The sequence below is a fragment of the Hylaeus volcanicus genome, chromosome 1, assembly GCF_026283585.1.
Source record: "Hylaeus volcanicus isolate JK05 chromosome 1, UHH_iyHylVolc1.0_haploid, whole genome shotgun sequence".
Classification (NCBI taxonomy): Eukaryota; Metazoa; Arthropoda; class Insecta; order Hymenoptera; family Colletidae; genus Hylaeus; species Hylaeus volcanicus.
This window is the reverse complement of record NC_071976.1, coordinates 1077692-1098493: the sequence shown is the minus strand read 5'-3', so window position 1 is coordinate 1098493 and position 20802 is coordinate 1077692. Positions and strand designations below refer to the sequence as shown.

General features: G+C 37.4%; 2 protein-coding genes across 6 annotated transcripts in view; one reads left to right on the top strand and one right to left on the bottom strand.

Annotated features, from left to right (window-relative positions):
* LOC128879363 (cGMP-specific 3',5'-cyclic phosphodiesterase-like) overlaps positions 1 to 6532 on the bottom strand; it is a 67555-nt gene extending 61023 nt beyond the window's left edge. The window contains exons 1-2 of one of the 2 annotated variants that reach the window (XM_054128478.1): positions 6163 to 6532; positions 5522 to 5683 (exon numbers count right to left, since the gene is read on the bottom strand). In XM_054128478.1, the coding sequence (XP_053984453.1) occupies positions 5522 to 5635 (114 nt within the window). In that variant the 5' untranslated portion in view covers positions 5636 to 5683; positions 6163 to 6532. Of the gene's footprint in view, positions 1 to 5521; positions 6132 to 6162 lie in introns of those variants that run through there. The other variant, XM_054128468.1, reaches the window with a different exon arrangement.
* A 466-nt stretch (positions 6533 to 6998) lies between these two features.
* Positions 6999 to 20707, top strand: LOC128879348 (centrosome-associated protein 350-like). 4 transcript variants are annotated; one of them, XR_008457609.1, is made up of 9 exons: positions 7281 to 7823; positions 8191 to 8403; positions 8488 to 12620; positions 13014 to 13177; positions 13274 to 13464; positions 13540 to 17236; positions 17593 to 17624; positions 18067 to 18149; positions 18224 to 18277. XR_008457609.1 is itself a non-coding variant. In XM_054128417.1 (8 exons), exons 2-8 carry the CDS (start codon positions 8275 to 8277, stop codon positions 18947 to 18949), a joined length of 9123 nt encoding a protein of 3040 aa, XP_053984392.1. In that variant the 5' UTR covers positions 6999 to 7271; positions 8191 to 8274; the 3' UTR covers positions 18950 to 20707. The 4 variants fall into 4 exon arrangements, 3 of the variants coding, with proteins under 3 accessions (XP_053984392.1, XP_053984401.1, XP_053984383.1); XM_054128417.1 differs by lacking the exons at positions 7281 to 7823; positions 17593 to 17624 and adding an exon at positions 6999 to 7271 and having other exon boundaries at positions 18224 to 20707; XM_054128426.1 differs by lacking the exon at positions 17593 to 17624 and having other exon boundaries at positions 13298 to 13464; positions 18224 to 20707.
* The last annotated feature ends 95 nt before the right edge of the window (positions 20708 to 20802 follow it).

The window sequence follows — 20802 nt, the reverse complement described above, 5'->3', positions numbered from 1 at the left end:
TGAATGCAATGCCAACTTCACGTCTCATAACGTAATAATTTGGCTGTTGATTTTATGTGCTAACAATGATCGATGTAAAACCAAATTTAGCAGAAATAAAAGAAAATAAAGTGTCGAAATATTTCTTCTACATCGAATGAAATTTTTAGCGATGGAAAATGGCGGAATCACGGAGCCATGTATCGCTTTAAAGTCGAGAACGTCGGATGCAAAACAATATAATTTAACGCAACGAAATGGCGACGCGATTAATTAAAATTAATTTCCTTTAATTAACTGCGCATTTGAGATTTTACATTCGCTGCTGTGGTAACGTGAATTTCCACTGGGATGCGCGTAAACTCATTGTATCGGTCAGAAATATAAACTCGTTGTAACATTAAATATACATTGCGTCGCTTGTTATGTATCGGGAAAATGTTTGATACAGGACAATACAATTTGTGCTTACGAAATCGCAACGCAGTTATTTGATGTTAATTTCCCATAATTAATTGTATAACTCGAAATTAGAATCAACAGTGAGATTAGTAATGTACTTCCATGAATTTATGAGAGTACTCCGTTAACAATTTCTTCCTAAATGGAACTTGCTAGAAATCCAGATCACATTTTCGCATCCACCGCTGTTGGTCGACGCGCTCTTCCGCTCTGTCTTTTTCTTTATCACTGTACCGATCAATAAATACTTCCTTGCACCCTTCTGTTTACATAGCCTGCACAGGTAGCTGCATATTATCTTCACTTCATCGCATCATTTCTCTGGTAACTTCACCCTTGCTTCTATCAACCTGTTTGTCTACGTTTCTTCGTTGGACGATTATTACGAGTTAAAACTGAGCCTCGATTCTCCACAAATTTTATTTCGCACGATAATATTCTGTTGATTCAATACCTAATTGTCGCAATTCGCCATCGAATGTTTTCTGAACGTTTTCGTACAGCACTCAAAAAAATGCCAAGGACATTAAGATCTATAGATCGAGCAACGTTCAGGAAATATTCGGTCAAGAATTTGACGCGCTGCGATAGCACGAGTGTGCTGAATAACTGTTCGACGAGTTATTTAGATCGACCACTTCGTTTTGAGGTTGGAAGCCTACTCGATGATGTCGACACAGGTCAAAAGGGATTCGAAATATGCGTTCGAATTGGAATTCTTTGCCATTGTAGAATAAAGGCTTCGAAAGGAGCCTCGAGATTTTACTTATTTTCCTTTTGCTGTATATTTTTCTTTTTACCGATTTTAATTTCGGGGTGGGTGGATAATTCTGAGCAACCGCGGGATTAATCAGGGAATATCAGGGCCAATAACAGTGCATAGAAATGTTACCTAACAAGCTCACGAAAGTTTAATCGATAACACCTACAGCGCCCTGTTCGTGATTCGAAATGTCAACCGTAAACAGCAATCAGCTCGAAATAATTTGTTTGAGTAGTCCTTCGACCTACCTACTTCACAGTTCATGAGACAAATACATATTCCGCCCACCTAGCTCGCTATCAATTTTACGCAAACTCCTGGAATTGCAATGCCGACTTACGTATGCCTGGCTGTATTTACCGTTACGCGTTCTACTTTTCTTCCAGATAGTTTCTAATTTGTTTGCGATGGAGTAAAAATAGACTCGCGATGTTTCCCGTGAATTAAAATAATACAGTGGAGGGCAGTTTTACCAATCGTGGAATTAAATTCGTGTAAACCTCTGTGGTAGTTGTCAACTTTGAATTATTTTTTAATTTATCAAAAATTCGTTTGATTTGAAAATTGAACTCAGCTGCGTACTTCAGAACCAGACTTCGGAACCATTTACTTTGTGTTCCGGATACAATTCGCAAAGGAGATATTCCGGAAAATAATAAAAAGCATTCCAGAACGTGAAAACAGAATTTCTCCCGCTGGGTAATAGGATATTTGAGATATTCAGATATTCGACAATCCCTTGGTAAATCGAAAATGGACTGCTCCGCGTGAAAATTGAATTTATGCAGGGAGGAAATTTTGTTTCGAAAGAAAACCATTCCAACGAGAGAAGTCGAAGGTGGAGGGAGCGGTTAAATAGAATTCCTTCTTATTCGATCGGGTGACTCCATTTTTCTGCAACGATTGAATTTTCTACCCAATCGCACGTTTTGTTGCGATACTGTCTCTGTTGTTTATAAACATCCTTGCAGGGAAATAAAGTGGTGCAATTCATCCGCAAGACGTTCAACGAGGGGCATCGATTCAATTTTATAATAAGCTGCAACGACTGAGCTCGTTCCGTTGTTATATACATAGAGAAGCTTATCTGATTACCAGGTCATTCGATAAAACTTTTAATCCTTTCTTTTCCTATCATTGGTTCATTGTCATGGTTTCACCGAGTCGAGCAGATAAAAAACAGGAGAAAAATCTGACAAACAAAAAAAAGTACCCTGTACTCGCGAAATAGTTAAAAAAAAAAAAAGAAGACTAGTTTCGATCGTGTCATGGTGTAACGTATGGCTTTGTAATGTCAGTGGGTGTAAACTAATTTGCTTGCGAGACTGAAACCAGTTTTAAGTCTTGCAGAAATGCTAGTTTCTCCTATGATAGAATGTTAAGCTAATCATGTTTCCAATGCTTACATAATGAGGAGCGCAACAAACTGACTCACGACGTTGATGATTAATATACACTAATAATAAACTAAAGTGCATCTTGCCAAGGAAACGTTTTTAGACGCGTATCAATGCGAACCGTTTTTCGGGTATACCAACTAGCACGAAAATAAAATCGTTTCGAATGAAGAATACGAAATGCAAGACACGCGTTAATGCATACTGTGCAACAATATTATATTAATAGGATAAATTCCACATACATTATGTATACTTTATGTACGTAGAATATATTATCGTACGTCATAGATGCATGAAATTCATAGTCTAGTTATAATTACGTAAGAAGCATCACAGACAAAGATCGAGAGTTCTAAAGAAAGGTCATCGTCCTTTTACCAAGCAAATGTGATATTACCAAACTGTAAGGAAATATAACTCCTAAACTGAACATGATATAAAATCGTGGTTTGAGATATTGTTTCTTTTTAATAAATTATATCAACCCTCCAACCTATGACAACACGCGAGCTCGTATAGAATTTGCGTCGAACATGAAAAACACGAGTTAGACACGTCGTACGAAAGTGCTCAAGAAACTTTATACCCGATTATGACACGCACGGTCCTACGGTAAATCGTAAGGCGAAGGGTTAAATAAAATCATGATAAAATCGGGATGAAAATCGTAATCTCTCCAAGAAAAATCTCGAGCACAATCACTAGCCCTGAATCGCTGCTGGAATCGAAAAATCGGATTGATCGCAGTCGTTCGTCGAACCCGGAGGCATAATGCGCACGCGAATCGCAGCAGCACTCTCTATACATAGACGATGGTCGTGCATCGGACACAGGGCTCCGAAACACGACTACCCTCTGATTGGGTTCAGCTCGCACTACCGTACAAATGATTTTGGAATAGAAGCAGTGGCTTTGACCACGCATCTTTCGAACGTGACGGGTGGTTGCGTGCTCGTGCGTATTCGTTCTGCGACTCACCGGGTAGGGAGAGGATTCGTTGTGAAGGACCACCCAGCGACGAGCGTCGCGACGGCCCCCGAAAGACAAGCACGTGGAGTACGGTATCATGGTGACGGCGCCGACACGAAGGGGGCGTACGATCCGCTCGAATGTTGCCACCGAGGAAACCACGTCTCTACCGGTCGTCCTCGCTCGTGGCCACCCCTGTTCAGCGTATCCTCCGTTTTCGACGAGCGACGCCGACGTTGAAACCCACGTTACGCGTCGCACAAACGAACGTGCCAGAGTGTAACCACGATGGAAAACAATAAGAGGCGACCGGCTACCCGAGGACCACGAGACTCGAGCGTAGCCAGGGAATCCCGAGCGGGGATTGGTCGAAGCGAGTGCCACCGCCGTTTCCCGACCATTGCGCGCAACCGCGCTCCAAGAGATCAATGAAACTCCGAGGTGATCGAGACACTCGCGTAGAAGTGCCCGAGCCCTCACGAGCGAGCACGGCGATCCCCGAAGAAGCAAGGGTGAGAATCGGGTCGCGATCCCGCGAATAGTCGATAGCGGAGCGTCGCTCAGGGCCGTTTCAGATCATTCGCGATCTTCCTCTCTTCGGTTCGACTGTACCGAACGAAACTGGATACCGGAAGAAGACGAGGAATAAGAAACACATAGGCTGGTTATGCCGGTAGAGAATGAGGGATGCTTGGTAACAGTCCCTGCGAGTCCATAACGTACGAATAAGACGGATGTGTGACAATGCTCTCCAGTGCTAGGGCGGAAGGGACAAAAGAACTGTTATCTGGAAACAACGAAACAAGGATTAGCGTGGTTAAAAGAAGCTAACGAGTCCATGGCACGTTGATAGGGATAAAGGTACAGTTGTAGTAGGAGGAAGCCTGAAAGAATAAAGTTCAAAGTGCGGTGAAAGGGTGGGTATTTAAACGAAAGCTAGCGATTCGAATCGTTTGGGATGTTTGGAATTTTCCTCTAAATTAGGGGAAGCAAGTTGAATAATAAATTGTCTTTCTTGTCGAGTGTGTATGCTGTCAACCATACGAAGACTGATTGGTCTCAAAGACTACAACTCCTAACTCTAATCGACTTATGAACGTAATTTCCAGTCTCAGTTATTATGCATACACGCACAGCGATTACGCGTACAACACCCGGAACGACAGGGGGTTGCGTCACTGATAAGACTGGGCACGTGGTTAGTGACATGAACGCAAGGGAACACAAGGGAGAGGGGTGAAATGCAGAAGAAAATATGGCGGGAGGGAGCGAGAAAGGGGGTGGCGCTCTCGTGAGCGTAAAAGGGAGAGAGCCTGAAGAAAGATGTGGAAGGGCGTAAATATCAATTTAATTTTAGCATCATCGCGTGCAGCCGATGGCTGCCGCAGGGGCATGTTACAGCCCAGGGAGTTGCTTGCAATATCGATCCCAACTTCACGCACCTGAAGCGCATCTTCTACCTGAAAGTATGGAGAGCAGAGGATAAGAAGGACAACATATCGAGAGGATAAATTCGCGTAGGTACTCGATCATGGTCAACTCGACGAGGACATGAAACTTTTGTATGGAATAGTAAGAGATTCGTGAAATGACCCTATTACATTCGTCGCAAATAGGCGAGCTAATTTTAACGCGAATATTACCTAACGCTCGTAGAAATGATGAATCGTATTTTCAATAGAACATTCCGTTGGACTCGATACAAGGCTGCGAAACGAACTTCCTTCTGCCATAAATTATTACACCCGACATTACAGTCTATACAAATATTTAGTCTGTACGCGTGCTGCGAATCGATCGCGAGAATACCGTGTTTTATTAACGCCTTACCCTATCGACAAGTCTCGATAATAAAACCGACCTTGTTGTTATTAAACATTTCGATCATCCCATAATGCTGATCGTCGCATTTTCACAAGCGAGGATATGTATAATTAGTTCTGCTTACCTGAAAGAATGTCGCGATGATGTCTTGCGAAACGGTAACCCCATCGCGCCGCGCAAGAATGTTTGGTGGAACTGCGATATCCAACGGAAGTCTTGGTAACTCTACCATGGTCATGGATACCTAACACTTTCATCTGTTCGTTTCTTTCGAAGGATACGCGATCTGAAATAATATACTTAATATTAACACGAGTACGAGATGTACAATTTAAAAATTAATTGTTTCTATCTATCGCGACTTCTATAATTGAGTTACTATAATGATATACAATCGATTTCTAAGAAAGAGATGTACAATTTCATCGATCATAGATAGGTAAACAAACCCGATGGTGTGACACCATAACCTCACTTTAACAATAGGTTCTGATAGAAGACCTGACATAATTATAGCTTACAGTGGACAGTTCATCGCGTTATTACTGTAAATAATACCCATTCTTATGCCTAGCTAATACAAGAAGGTAGATTGTTAAAAAATTCTTCGTTAATTTTCTCCGTATACTTCGACAAACATATACGAGCTTGTAAATAGTTAACATCGCGACTAATACGTAACACGAATAATTTGCTAATATTTCTGATATCTTTTACGTGTAAAGTATACGATAAACATTGAATCTTATACGTAGGAACACTCACCCGAAGTTTTTTTAATTTAAATGCTGATAATCGACGTAACAAATCCGCGCAGCTACAGTGGATTCCAGGTGTCACTACACTTTTGGCGCCCAATTCTTTGAATGCACTATTAACACCAATACTATCATAGCGTGTAAAAATTCTTAGAATAACGACTGCAAATGCAGTATTCCATCGTATTCCGTTTGTCCTTTGCCAGGTGAATGCACTCACTAATCCTTTATCGATGTTTTGTTTCTAGATCACCTTCATTTCCATATCACAAATTCAGTTCTCTAAATATTAAGGCAAACACGGGTTCACTTTGATAACGATAGAGATAGTAAATATATGATGAATTAGGTATTAAAAGCAGCGTAACTGAACGTAACCAGCATTAATAGGGTGCATCCAGAAAGGCCATCGCTCGGTGAGCCGCTCAGTGAGCGGATTTAGTACCTGTAGCACCATCGGTGGTAAAACGCCCAAGTTTCTAGTGAAAATAGTTCCTACTATTTTCATAAGGTAGCGCCACCGATATCTTTTAGACAATTATTCTTTATTTTTCTTAAAATTGCATAATTAATACGATTCTTTGCTTTATAATACTACAATATATCAATTCAATTAACATTTCTATGAATAGTTATTTAATTTGGTAATAATTACCAAGCATTTAGTTAGTGGTGCCATCTAGCTGCAATAGCGTGAATTATTTTCATTACAAACTTGAGCATTTTGCCACTGATGGCGCCACTAGTATTCTTATAGAGCGGTTTACCGACCGGTAGCCTTTCCGAACGGAATAGTCTTCATGGAATGAACCCAATGTTATCGTTTATCACAATTGCAAACTACATACAGTCATTTTGTCTATGGATATCCACTAAAATTTAAAAGGATTAACGTAACGTGGAGTATCAAATTTTGACACAATTCTTTACCAGAGAAACCTCATACATATTCCAAAGATCGATGCAAAAACATTTTCTCTGATTGGCTAACACAAAGTGGATTGAAGCTTCATGGTTATACTGAGTGATACGTTTCTTGTATTCATAGTCTGTTCGCGTTGCATAAAATCGATGTTATCAGGACTGGCAAAGTTGCAAAAATTTGAGCCGTTCCAGGTAGTACATAACATATTTCTGTTCGATGTTATGGACAGTTACCTACTGTTTATCATTTTTTATATCGTTCCTGGAAAAGTTTTGCGCGCTAAGCAAAGTAGTAGAGCTTCGCGTAATATTATGTTGATCGTTACAAAACAATTACATCCCTTGCGTTACTGGTACGCGTGTCTTGTACCAGTTTAACTGGTTTAACCTTAACCGTGGTATCGATCATTCGTGTTTTACCGTTGCCATGTTTCCAATTCTATTCAAGTATCAAATAGTGGAGTACCACGTGATTGTCGTTTACAAATGACCGTTATGACGGGTTATTGTGTTCGTTATTACGAAAATGTGAACGATGTATGACACGTTTGAACCACGTTTTTTGCGAATTTTTCAAAACGCATTCGTCATTTTGCGCTGTACGCTAGGAAATTGATTTCACGAAACTTAATAGACGAAACATGGCGTCTCGAATTAGGTTATAAGTAAAATTCATCCGACCGTATTTTCGTGAATTTCTTATTCATCGTTCATCTGTTTTCGAAGCACGTTAAGTGTACGAACGTAAGTTTGAATACATCGATAAATATTATTAAAGTAGAAATTATTTTTCATTGTTTTGCAATGCACGATTCAGTCAGTTCCTTTCATCAAATATGTGACAGTTACTCTGATTTTTGTTCCTAATGTGCAATAATTTGTGAATGTTTATATCTTTATCTCAGAAAGCAAGTATATTAAGCCTAAATTTTGTACACATACCATCTTAAATTGCAACGAAAAATGTATTGGTAGAGTGACTTATTATATCTGTGATAAATTTCAAAACTTTGGACTTAACATAGTTTGCCCTGTGTTGTAGAACAATTATTTCAATCCATTTAAATACATTCTTCAAAAGTGTACCTGATCATCCAAATTCTCTTTACAGTTGCAGAATTCGTTGCAAATATAAACATGGACAAGTATATGATAGTTAAATTTAAATTCATTAATACGCACCAATTATGAAAATATGAAGAGTAGCTGTAAAAAGGAAGACACTGAAGAAACAGAGCGAACGCTAAAGAAGGAAGACAGAAAGAAATATGTCTTTTTTTCTGATCCAGATGTTATTGTTCAACGAGCTGAAAAATCAGCAGCTGTAAGTAAATTTAGATGTACTTGTTGTTTGTAATCTGTATTTATTTATTTTAAATGTTAACATACTTGCAATATGTAATTTCAGGCAGCCCAAATTAAACAAGATTTTGAATTTCAACAACACCAAGATTATATTGCCAGGCAAATATTCGAAGACAAACTTAATCCTTCTACTCAATTCAACTTAAAAGTCTTAGAAAATTTATTGTCTTATCATCCTGTCCAACCGTATCCGTTTACCTTTATAAGCGCGGTAAAACGAAAACTTGCTTTAGATGATAATTCCAAAGTCTGCAAAAAAGTGCACGATCCAAATAAGAAAAATGTAGCTGATCCGTTCGTTACAGTATTAAAGTCCAATAGCTCTCAGAATTTACACGAAATCGTACAGAAAATGGATCTTATAAGACCGCTAAAAGTTCCGGATTTAAAAATCTCGGCGAAGAAATTAGACTTTGCTACCAGAGAAAATTCTACTTCGAGAGAATTAACGTCTCCTAAATTTGAAACACCTTCGAAAGAACTTATTCATGAAAGAGCGGATAAGCCGACAAAGAGTTTCGAACGAGTTCAACGACGGTTAGACTTTTCGACGTCGGATGTTTCGTCGATAGTCACCAGCGAGATAGAACCGTTGAAGGTGCCAAACATTTCTATATCTTCAAATTTGTCAAAGAAAAAAGAATACATTCGAGAAAACTCCAGAGAGAAAGAGAATAGATCCAAGAGAGTTCGGAAAGAAGAATCTTTGTTCGCGAAGCAGGATGAAGTGGGTCAAGATTTCCTCAAAAGATCTAGAAGCCCTCGGTGTGTCTCTAGAAAAGACTTTCCCGATAACGCAAATGAAACTGCATCGTCTACAAAATTAAAAAACGACAGATTATCGTTTCACATATCGAAAGATAGCGATTTCGTTCTAGTAAAACCAAAATCAAAAAATGTAGCTACTTCTAGTATCAAAAAAGATAATGATAAAAGGCATAGGTCTACTAATCCGCGATCTTTGAAATCGAGAGATGCTTCTTTAGAATCTAGGAATAGAACTTGCAGTAACGAATCGCTTTCGGAGCGTTCTTCAAAATTACCGGACAAGATAACAGTCCGGGAATCGAGAAATGCGTTTGAAAATTTTGATCACAGATATAAAGACGACTTGCAAATAAAGCAACATAAGGTAACTTGTCAGCCTCAAGGAAAATCGAGCAGTGTACCTTTCAAAGAGCAAACCAAAAGGGTATCTGAAAAGATAAAACCGTCTACGAGTAAAACCGAAGGCAAAACGTATGTTACGAACTCCAAGGAGTTTGAAGATAAAGAAAGTATAACGGATTCGAATGTAAGCGTACGAACTCGAAGTCCGAGTACTATTTCTAACCAGCAAATAAAAGTCAAAGATTTAGAAAAAGCTATACAAAACATTCACGCAATTAAATCGAATAAAACTACCGACGATTCGAAATATACGGACAGTTCGTTACCACAGTGCACTAGTACAAATACAAAAAAAGATGAAGAAGAATCATTTACACAAAGCATTACTACTACAGCCAAGCAATCGAGTAATAGTAATAGTAATGAATCTAATTTAAACGATAGCGCGTTGTCGGATGCGTTATTCGATCCGAGAAGAATTTCTTTTCGAGAAGAAAGCAGACAACAACCAGAAGAATTTTGTGATTTAGTAACACCCGAGATGAATCTTCTACCGCGATCTAAGCGAAAAAGACAATTTATACAAAACAGTAATACAGATGCTGATTCCAAGTGCTTAAAGTATAATACAATTAAAACGGAAACAGATCAAGAAGGCATTCCACTGTTACATCCAACTGCTTTACATATGCAATTTCAAGCAGAGCTCCATCTCCTTGATTCCTTTAACGAGTCGCTGAGGCAGGTTATGGATGTTGAAAAGTGTTTATATAATGTTAAACAGGACCAAGATAAAGAGTTACCATTGCAGCATAGTCAATCAAATGATCATGGAAAATCGCATTTCTCTAAATCGTCGGGTGAAAGAAACGCCGACAACATGGAACAATGTAGTGAAATTAGTAAATTACATAAACATGTCACAACCGATAAAGCGCATTATCCTACAAGTCCGACTACGGTAAATGAGTTTGATAATCTGCATAAAATGAATAAGCCAGTAGTTAAAGCAGTAGAAGTACAAACTCAAACGGTAAACGATATGGCGACGCAAACGGAAATACGTTCAACTCGACGAAATGTACAAAGTAGATGTTCTGAGATTTGCGGCGTCTCATACGAACGAGGATTTGCTGGCGATAGCGAGATTCCTCAACTTTCTTTGGATTCCGCGGAACAATTCGAAGACTTGGATCAAATAGAAGAAATATCGTTACCTAGTAAATTAAGAACAATGTCGGAAATAAGTTTACACGAAACTACGTCATCTATACGAACAGAAACTGGAACGGAGATTAGCATTTCCACTCGAGATATAACTTGTTCTTTTAATAAATATATAGATCTAGAAATTGCACAATTAATAAAAGATGAAAAACAGAGATACGATAAATTCGAGATGTTGTTTAAGTCACGCGAGAAGACGTTAAATGATCGAACTAAAAAATTGGTAAAGTTGGAGGAACGGAAGCGTGCATTAAAGGATACCGGCCAAGATAGCCGCGTTAGCTCTGTGAAAAAGAAACAAAGAGCTTTACTTTTAAAATTGCAACAAGAAAAGGATGAGATGAGCAGGTTGAAGGAGCTTCATAAAATTGCGAGCCAAGAACGTAAACTTATGTTGCAAAAACAAAGGAACATGTTCAATCCTCAAATGTCCACTAAAAATATTTTAACTAAATTGAAAAGAAGTGCGGATAGCCAATCACCGAGAAGATTATCCGGTCCGATGAAGGGCTACGATATAAGAAGTAACAGCTCTATGAGTTCTTTAGTTGATTCCGATAAGTCTCAGCACGATCGTTCTCAGACAGATGGACGCATGCAGATGTCTGAAAATGAGTTACGCTTCTCTAAATTGGACCTACCAAAAAGTAGTAAATTCACAGATTTCGTCCAAGAGCCTGACGAGTCCTTCTTAAGATTCGACAAATCTAGCGAAGTCGTTCAAAGCAATACGTCTCAAGAAAAGTGTCCTTATAAATTGCAGAAAGATGGGAACAAATCCAAGTATGAAATAAAGTCGAGGAAATTCGAGGAAAAGATGCCTAGAGCGGATAATTTAAGATTGAAGTCGCATCAACATTCCGTCGATCCAAAATTGATATCGGCTCGTTCCATGAGTATTCCTGGAAAATATTATTTCGAAAAAGAAAAGTCTCCCGATGTTTCTGAATTGTTGCAACAGAATTTAAATAATTCCATTTCCGAACATGCTAAATCAGAATCGGATACTCTGGTAGAAGAACTGTCTAAGAAATCAAAGCCTTCTCATATGTCTGATAATCACTTTCAAAGTATAGTATCGCCAAGAGAACGAGAATCTTTATCGAAAGTTACAGTCGCGAACAGTGAAACTGTTCCTGAAGAAATAAGTTCTGTTAGCCAAGACACCGTATCAAAGACATCGAAATCATCCCAAGTCTCTGAAGACATTATACAGACACATTCGAAAAGTTCTAAAAGAAGTAGTAAATCAATTCCAACCGATATGTCGAAAAAAACTCAATACAGTACCGAATCGAAATCGAATATTAAACGTAAAGCATCAAAATGCCAAAAAAGCAAATCATCTTCTAGCATACTTACGGAAAATATATTACGATCCAAGTCCAATTCTCAGATGTCGGAAGAGTTTATTAAACATCATAATAAACGAACGAGAATGGAGAAGGAATTTATTCAGTCCGATAAAAACGATGAGAACGGGATTTTGGATAGCATGGATCACGACGAAAGCCAGAGTTTTCTGCAAACTTTAACTAGGCATTCCAAACCTACGAAAGATAAGAACTTTAAATTATTTACCGATATAATAGACGATTACGAGAGTAAAGAGAATATATTATGTCAAAAAATATTTGACAAAAGCGTCGAAGCCTATGAGAGTTCCTTTCATAGTCAAGATAAGAGCACGCACAATCTGGATAATATGTCTACGAAATCGCAAGTCAGTAATTTTGCGGTTTCTCATCATAGTTCCGGGGAGAGCGATCGAAATTACTCAAAATCCGTGGTCGTGAGATCTCAAGATCACAATTTGAAAACTTCAAAGAAACTTGAACAGTAAGTACATGCATAGTCGATTATCTATTTAGATTCTTCACATTATTCACCGTTCTAATTTTATTAACTATTTTTAATACATCGTAACATTCGAGCTAAATTAATAAAATTGCGAATCGTTAAAGACATGTGTAAGAAATCTAATAATAAACTGTGTATTCACACCGTGAAGCAAAGCATTGTAAAAATAGACTCTCTGCACCGGCGATCTGCATTCCACCGTTATTGGGGTATTTCACGGTAGCGGAGAGTGTCCGGTTTTATCGTTGCAATTAAGTAATTTTTTTTTCTAAATAATCTCAAGTTCCTGTAATCGCCACGTTAATTTGTTTATGATCATCTAAATATTATGGAAAGTGTATTCGTGATATCAGACGTGGTTACGTTGTTTAGAATTTTGAATGCACGCGAAGCCGCACTTACATCACGGAAAAACTGCGTGGAAGAGTGGATGGCCTGGCATGCAAAACTACGAACTGAAGAAGATCGTGTTGCACGAATGGAACAAGCTGCACTTAAACTTGTAACCACAACGTCCAATGTTTTCTCTCAACAAGGTAAATTAAAGTTATCCACGTTGCGTATAAATTAAACTTCGAACAAGTTTTTATTTGAAATAAATACGTATTTTTTTTAACTCTGATGACTATCAGAGAGAAGTGTGTGTCCCTTTATAGATACAACTGTCTCATCCGACACGAGCGATATCGAAGGAAGAATAGAATTACTCACTGAAAGATTGGCAGAACGGCGCCTAGAAATGTCACGTCTGAAGAGAGAAGCCAGGAAGCAGACGAAGCAAAAGCTTCGAGCTTTGGAAACTAATTTGTTAAATCAAATCAAGGTGAGTATAAAAATTACATCGAAATACATTCGCTGGTACATTTCGCGCGCTAAATAAATCCTCTTTTGCAAACAGAAATACGATACAACCATTCATGAAATGCGTAGAAAGCTGGAATCGAAAAAGGGAACAAATAAAGACAGCGATAAGTTAGCGATAGAGTCGAAATCATTAGCAGACTTTAAAGTACCTGAAATTCCTCTGAAGAGGATTCAAGATATATTTAAAAATAGCGATTTGTTAAGATCTAGATCAGAGTCCGATTTGTTATCTACGAAAAGACCAACGAGAGACCCTATGAAAACCATTAATTTACTTCGAAACGAGAACATTGGAATTAAATATGATAAAAATTATTCTGAGAAAATAACCCCGTCTTCTTCTAGAAATGTACGAACTTCGGAAAAATTGAGCTCCACGAGAGCGGGTGCTATTGGTCGCAGTATCGAAACTATTCTCGATGAGTGCATACCAAAACAAACTGAATCCGATAAACTTGGTTCGATATCGTCGGTTGCTTCCGATGATGTTCAATCTGACAAACATATTACTTACAGAGGTAAAGCATACCTAGACGAAATGCAAAACAGACAAACTGTATCTGACGGAAAAAGGTCCAGTATCACAGAAGATATCGAAACGGAAATTAGCGCAGCAAAATCTGACGAAGATATACCTACGCAATCGGAAATAAAACTTTCCAAAAATGATACTACCATTCAATCTGACTTAAGAGAATATAAATCAGATTTTGATACTGCCTCCGAACAGTCTCGAGCAAAAAGTATCTCTTCGCAATCGGATGCTGACAAAGTACAAGATTCCGAGTACTCCCGTATTCCGCCGGAAAAATCTAACGCTGACGATTCCAAGGCAGAAATTAAGACTGAAAGCGCCGACGAAATGCTTGGCGTCTCTCGAAAGTTGGACTTTCTACGTTTAAATAACAAAACTTTGTACGAAGACATAAATTCCCTTGAGAACGAATTTAAAATACTTTCGGAAATGATGTTACGCTTCAGTAAAAAATCCTCCGAAGAGTCGCGAAATAACGAAGAAAAAAGCACTTCGAAAGATATATCGGAAATTCTTTTGAAATCTGACAAAAACAATGAAATTCACGATATGACATTTACAATAAAAAATAAAGATACAGAACTTGAACGTAAGGAGACTGATTCTGACGTTTTACAATACTTGAAAAATAGCCATTTTAACGACAGCAAAAGTGTAGTAGAAGAAGTTGATAATGTTATGTCCGTTATTATGCCACAAGACGATACATCCCTTTCGAAATCGAATCAAGAAATCGATTACAAAGCAAGGAGTAAGGAGATTTTAAATGTGATTGAAAAATCAATAATATCAGAGCACATTAAAGCTACCGAGAATGATTCGAATCGTTCGAATACATTAACCGAGAACAACAAATTAATTGTACATGAAAGAAGTGGAAAGACGTCGAGCGATCTCTCTGCAGAAACTGATATAAAATCTGTATCTAAAATTTATTCGAGAACAACGCAGGATAAAGAAAGTATAAATACAGAGGAAAATGCATCCGAAGTAGCGTACACTCCCCGAGAAGATGACATTGAAAAAAGTATAGTTGACTCGCATGTCTTAGAATCAAATAGAAATTCCATAACGCCTTCAGAAAGAATAGATGACGAACATAGTTCGATAATAAATAATGCAATTAGTACGTACAGTCAGTCGGAACATAATAGCGACGTCATTTCTCAAAAACTTCCGCAGAATGTTACAAAACGAACAACAGCTGCAGATTGTGCAATCGAATTATCGAAAAAAGAAGTTTCTCCGCAATCTTTGAGTCCAATTGAAAAAACTGTCAAGATTAAAGAAGTAATAAATAAACATAAGACAGAATCCGATGATAACGATGTCAAGATAACTCAAGATGAAGTTGCAGAATTAGAAGAAACTTCTTCAAAATCGGTTGAATCACCGTTTGCTAAAAATGATTGGACCATATCTGATTCGTTTCAAGCTCAGCAAGACGTTGCTATTTTCGAGTTGGACAAATCTCAAAATCCAAATTTGAACTTGTCTAACGATGATTTCAGCAATTTCCTGGATATGAAAGATATATCTCGGTCGAATGATAATTCGAAATTCCAAAATGTAGAACAGAATGTAAGTAGCGACATAAACGATGCGTCTTTTGTGCCGGATTATGAATCTACAAACATCGATATATATGGAATGAAATGTGATGAAACGGTACCAGATTATCACGTTGAGTTAACCAACGATAAAATTAATTATATATTGGGTATAGCGACCACGGATACCAATAAAGAGGAAAATGAAGAAGAAACTATGCATACTATAGAAACTGATGATTTCCAAAAGGCCATTTATGATTCTGTGACGAAAATATTGGATAAAGTTGAAAAGAATATCGATAATAACTCGATAAAAGAAAAAATAGAGAGTCATTCGGAGATCAGAGAAAATGAAATGAAACCAGTAGTAAACGAGGAAGAAACTATTTCTCTGGATAATGATAAGAAAGTTAACAAAGACATAACAGCGGCTAAAGATGATACCGAACCTACTATAGACGTTAATTTAAACGTTGAAATTAAAGATGATGATGATGATGATGATGATGAAACATATCATATTGAAACGAAATCGCAGGAAGTTATAATAACAGAATTGGAACCTGGAAGTGTGGAAGATGATTTATTATCTGAACTTGAAATTGACGCTAAAGTAGAATTTCTAGAAGAAGAACAACCTGTAGAAACAAATAAATTCGAAGACATCGCGGAAACAGAAGCAAAAATAACGCAAGATGAAGCGTTCCTAGCACCCGTAATAGAACAAGATAGTTCCGATGGTGAACAACTTGATAATTTAATTGAAATAGCTGAAAGTGGTTTGGACATCATAGAAAAGCAGGCTTTTGTTGCTGAATTGGAATTAATATCGGACGATAAGATATGCATTTCACCTACAGATACTTCGGATAATAAAATAGAGGGTGCAGATAATGTCAAAACAATAAGATATACTGAATTAACTACACCTAGTACACCTAAAGACACGGCGAACAAGACATTTAACATTTTGAAAGACCCAGAATACGAAGATATCTCGGAAGAAAGTCTCGAAGTTTCAGAAATTTTTGATAAAAGTGAAGTTCAGAAGACTCTCCCCATACAAAAGACATCTTCTATTCCAGAAAGATACGAAGCGGTACAAAAATCGGACGAGGTATTGAGAATACTCGATGAAATTACACAAAAATCATTGACAAGTTCGAATCTTGTTGAAGAAGAATTTCAAAGCGATAAGCAGATCTCCGAAAAGAGTGGAAAACCACAAGCAGAGATTTCAGGTAAAGATGACATTTTGCTTTCGAAAGTTGATGACAAGTCTATGGAAAATGTATACCATTTGGAAAGCCAGACATCTAAAACAGTAGCAACAGAAGAGGCAAATCAATCAGTGCAATTGATAGTTGCCCTGAATGATACAGAAGACAAAGAAAACCAAGAACAATATGCATCTTCTGAGTCAAGTGGAGGTAGGGATACTCCGAAAGGCGTATCAGAAATTGAGATGGATTCGCCCAGAGATTCCAATGATTCAAGATTAGACATCGATGTGTTAAATGATGATCTATTGAATAATCCTAACGCGGAAAATCAAAATGTCGATTCGAAGAATACATACCATGCAACCCCCATCGTTGCTACATCTGAGAAGGATATAGAAGTCATGATCGACAAGTTAAAAGGTACATTTTTATTTTTGTATAATGTAAACTTTTACTTGAGTTATAATATAGTTAAGGGTGAACAACGCGCAGTTTTGACACAGTTCGATTTGAATTTTACTAAGATATATTTTGTAAATATTCTACTAATTTTTTAAACTTAGCGCTGAATAGATATTTAAAAGCATAAATCTAATTAAACGCAATTAATTAAGTTAATTTTACTTTACGTTGGTTCCGTAATTTTGAGTACCGATAATTACACTATTTGTACATATATATTACATACATTACAGAGACACGTTTTGATTTTTATAATGGCTGTGTATTCTTGTGCAAAGCATTGCCTCGTATAGCCATGTATTGTTTATTTTCAGAATAGCAAAGTCGAGATAATAATTACTTAAAGGTAATACAACACGAAACTTTGAATAAAATGAACATTGACTTGTGTTTTATTTTTGTAAAAATCGGTGTCGCATGAGTGCTTGACCTTTAATTATTAATTTCTGTATGCACAAGGAAAGCCTGTAAATATTGTGCAACACAACACATATACGTAAAACATTTTTATCTTCTGTTTACTCTCAGTATCTTCAGGAAGAAATTATCATTGTCAACAAATTTTACTTGGAATGTCCAATTTCATCACAGCTTTATAATATTTTATTAATGCATCGAGAAAATTTTGTTATCTATATTTGGACTTTTTTATTTTAATTCTCAAAGCACCTAATCGAAGTAAACTGCGGACTCATAGTGTAATGTAAAGATTCGTGTTGCTTTTCCTGGATAAATTAATTATAAAGCCTTCCGCGAATCCCTATAAATTCACATTTTTATTTATATAGCATCGTTGGAACAACCTGGCTTGGAAGTCGCCGAATTGGAAGCAAAACTGCTTCGCATTGAACAGCTTCAAATTGAGTTAGAGGTAAGAATAAGTTCTCCCGGTATTTCTTCTAGTGTAATCGTTGCTTAACGGTATATACTTTTTTATTTTAATAGATTAAAAAATTGGAAGCAGAGGAAGTATCTTACTATGTTAGAGAAATACCCAACAAGCCACCACCTCCCTACACACCACCCGGTGGTGGCGGTCGAATTTCAGTGTCGCTTGGGTCACCTTCTCCTCCACCAGCTGTGATTCCCTCGAACATAGAAGAATTAACAGCATTCACGGAAAAAGCTACAACCCTAATATTCAGAGCGAGAGAAGCTGGAGAAGACATAATGAGTTTAGAAGCTCCTCCTGAGATCTGCGAGTTAACCAAAGAGAACGATGAGACTGTAAAGAAGGATAGAAGAATTTACAATACATTCCTCTTCGATCTGTGCAAGGAAACGATCGCCGAGGTTTATCAAGCCGAGTATGAGAAACCAGGTCCGAGTTGGACGAAACCAAACGTAAAAACAAAACCCACGATGAAACTTCCAAAAACTGTAGAGGAACTTAATGAATATGTTAACAAAGAGGTAGCTACGTTGTTTGGCTTCAAAACGAAACTACAACGAGAAAATATGGTGATGCGTTGGAGTAGGAAACGAAGAGATAGAGTCGACGAATTGCTGGCTAGAGAGGCCCAGGCTGAAGAGGACGAGTGGACCAAATTTCATAATGACGAACTCGCGGTAAAAAATGGTCTTACCGTAGCTATATTGGATACCCTGCTAATGGAAACTGTGAACGTAGTTGAAGTGGCATATGCGAAGAAAAGGAAAGTAATGATTTAGTTTTGTTACAAAAATATGATTGAGTTAACGGTATGCCTTTTATCAATTATCTATTTCTATCTTAAACAAAAGACCCCGCTTGTTCCGTCTATACTCGTCAAAATAGGAACGAGATCCGTGTACAAGTATCGAGGTTCTACTGTTGTATTTAACCTTGAAATTTTGTAAACTGACCTCAACTGTCATATCTTTAATGAATTTACCAAGTAATTAATTTTTATCTATTTTATGCCCTGTATATGATCCCTGTACGTAGGCTGGTTCCTATTTATTTCTTTGATAAATTGTTTGTTCTCGAATAAGGAAAGTATGAATGATGATTTCACTGTAGTAGGAAGTATACGAGGTCCATTTTGCGAGTTATAGAATTATAGAAAACGTTTGTATTTAGCAGTCGCAAGTGCGTAGAGACATCAATAATCAAACCTTAAGTTTATTTCAAATTTTTATTAAAGTAAAGATTATTCTTAAAACACGTAGTGTAAGTATATTACAGTTTATATTTACATGTACCGAGAGATGTGGTAGCATATTTATAAGAATCACGTTCATATTTACTTGCAGGAAAAATGTAATTTGTTGTAATAATATTTGCGTTGGTAGAAGTCGTTGGCTGTGGAACGTAGATACGTCTTTACCGTAGCCGGGTTGAAAGATTTTGATAGTTCAAGGTCACTTCCCCAGTAAACACCAGCAGGTCACCCGAATACCCATTTATACTTTTAATAAAAGAATGAAATTACATTCCAAAATTGATAGTTTCCGAGATATTCGGATGGCCTGTTTTTTTTCCTTCGAGGTCACAAAGAAATAGAATGAAATGGCAAAGAAATGGGTCTCGAGCAGCCAAAATCTTTTACTTCGACTATAAGCCACGTCGGACTTCATAGAGTTATGCTCAACTATTTCTAATGAAATTAACAAAATTTTAACCAAAAGACTGATACTGTAGGGCCATTTCGATTCGAATTGAAAAGATATTAAAGAGGAACATGGGTTCATGGTAGCCAGTGGTAAAATTGGTTACGAATTAGCGTTGAAAAACTCTCAACGTTGACTGTAGCGGAAAGATAGCTTCATGGTTTGCTGCGTGTAGCCCTTTTATCGTATAAGAAATAACGTACGAATGTAAAAGCATTACATTTGTGTCATCAAGCGTTAACAACTGTGAATGTCAATGTGTATATTTTCACCTGTTTTGGTCAACGGATATCTAGATTCATTTCCGTTGGGACATGAACTTTCACATTTGCGGTTGTGATGTCGATTTGATGCTCACGAAATGATCAGAGCGGCATGTTGATTGTATGAAAGTACAGGAGCGACGGGGGTGAGTGAAACTTTAGTCTTAAATTCGTTCGATCGAGCTTCTGTGCGACTTTTGAAACCGTCGCGAAACGCTCGGTCTTTTTAACGTGTGACCTCCAAAACTTTTGTGTGATCTAGGAATGTACATACATACGATATCGCTCAAACTTTAGCGTGCGCATGCTTTCTCGACTGCAGAAAGTTTGGTTGATCTATAGTTATCGATTTTTATTAATTAAGTCTTTCGTACTATCACGAAAGAACACCGATTCTCTACTCATTTCCGTTATTGTTTGATCCTTTTTTTTTTTTTTTGTTTGCGGTCAACTCGGAGGCAGAGACTGATTGCATTCGTAGTTGTTATACATAGACATTGTTCACGTATGTACGTAGAGTTGAATATGTACTTAACTAAGGTATATTTTATAATACATTTTTTGAAAAATTTCACGGCCCGTTTTGTTCATGGTTGAAATATTTATATTTGACATTTTACATTTACGCCAGTCAAGCGATACTCTCAGGTATTCATACTCTCATCTGTA

What these genes read in the sequence shown, in the direction of transcription:
- LOC128879348 (XM_054128417.1), top strand. Translation starts at nt 8,275, where the DNA reads ATGAAGAGTAGCTGTAAAAAGGAAGACACTGAAGAAACAGAGCGAACG. An exon ending in CAATGTTTTCTCTCAACAAG is followed by an intron (nt 13,178 to 13,273) that starts GTAAATTAAAGT and finishes GATGACTATCAG; the next exon opens with AGAGAAGTGTGTGTCCCTTT. An exon ending in AGCTTCAAATTGAGTTAGAG is followed by an intron (nt 18,150 to 18,223) that starts GTAAGAATAAGT and finishes TTATTTTAATAG; the next exon opens with ATTAAAAAATTGGAAGCAGA.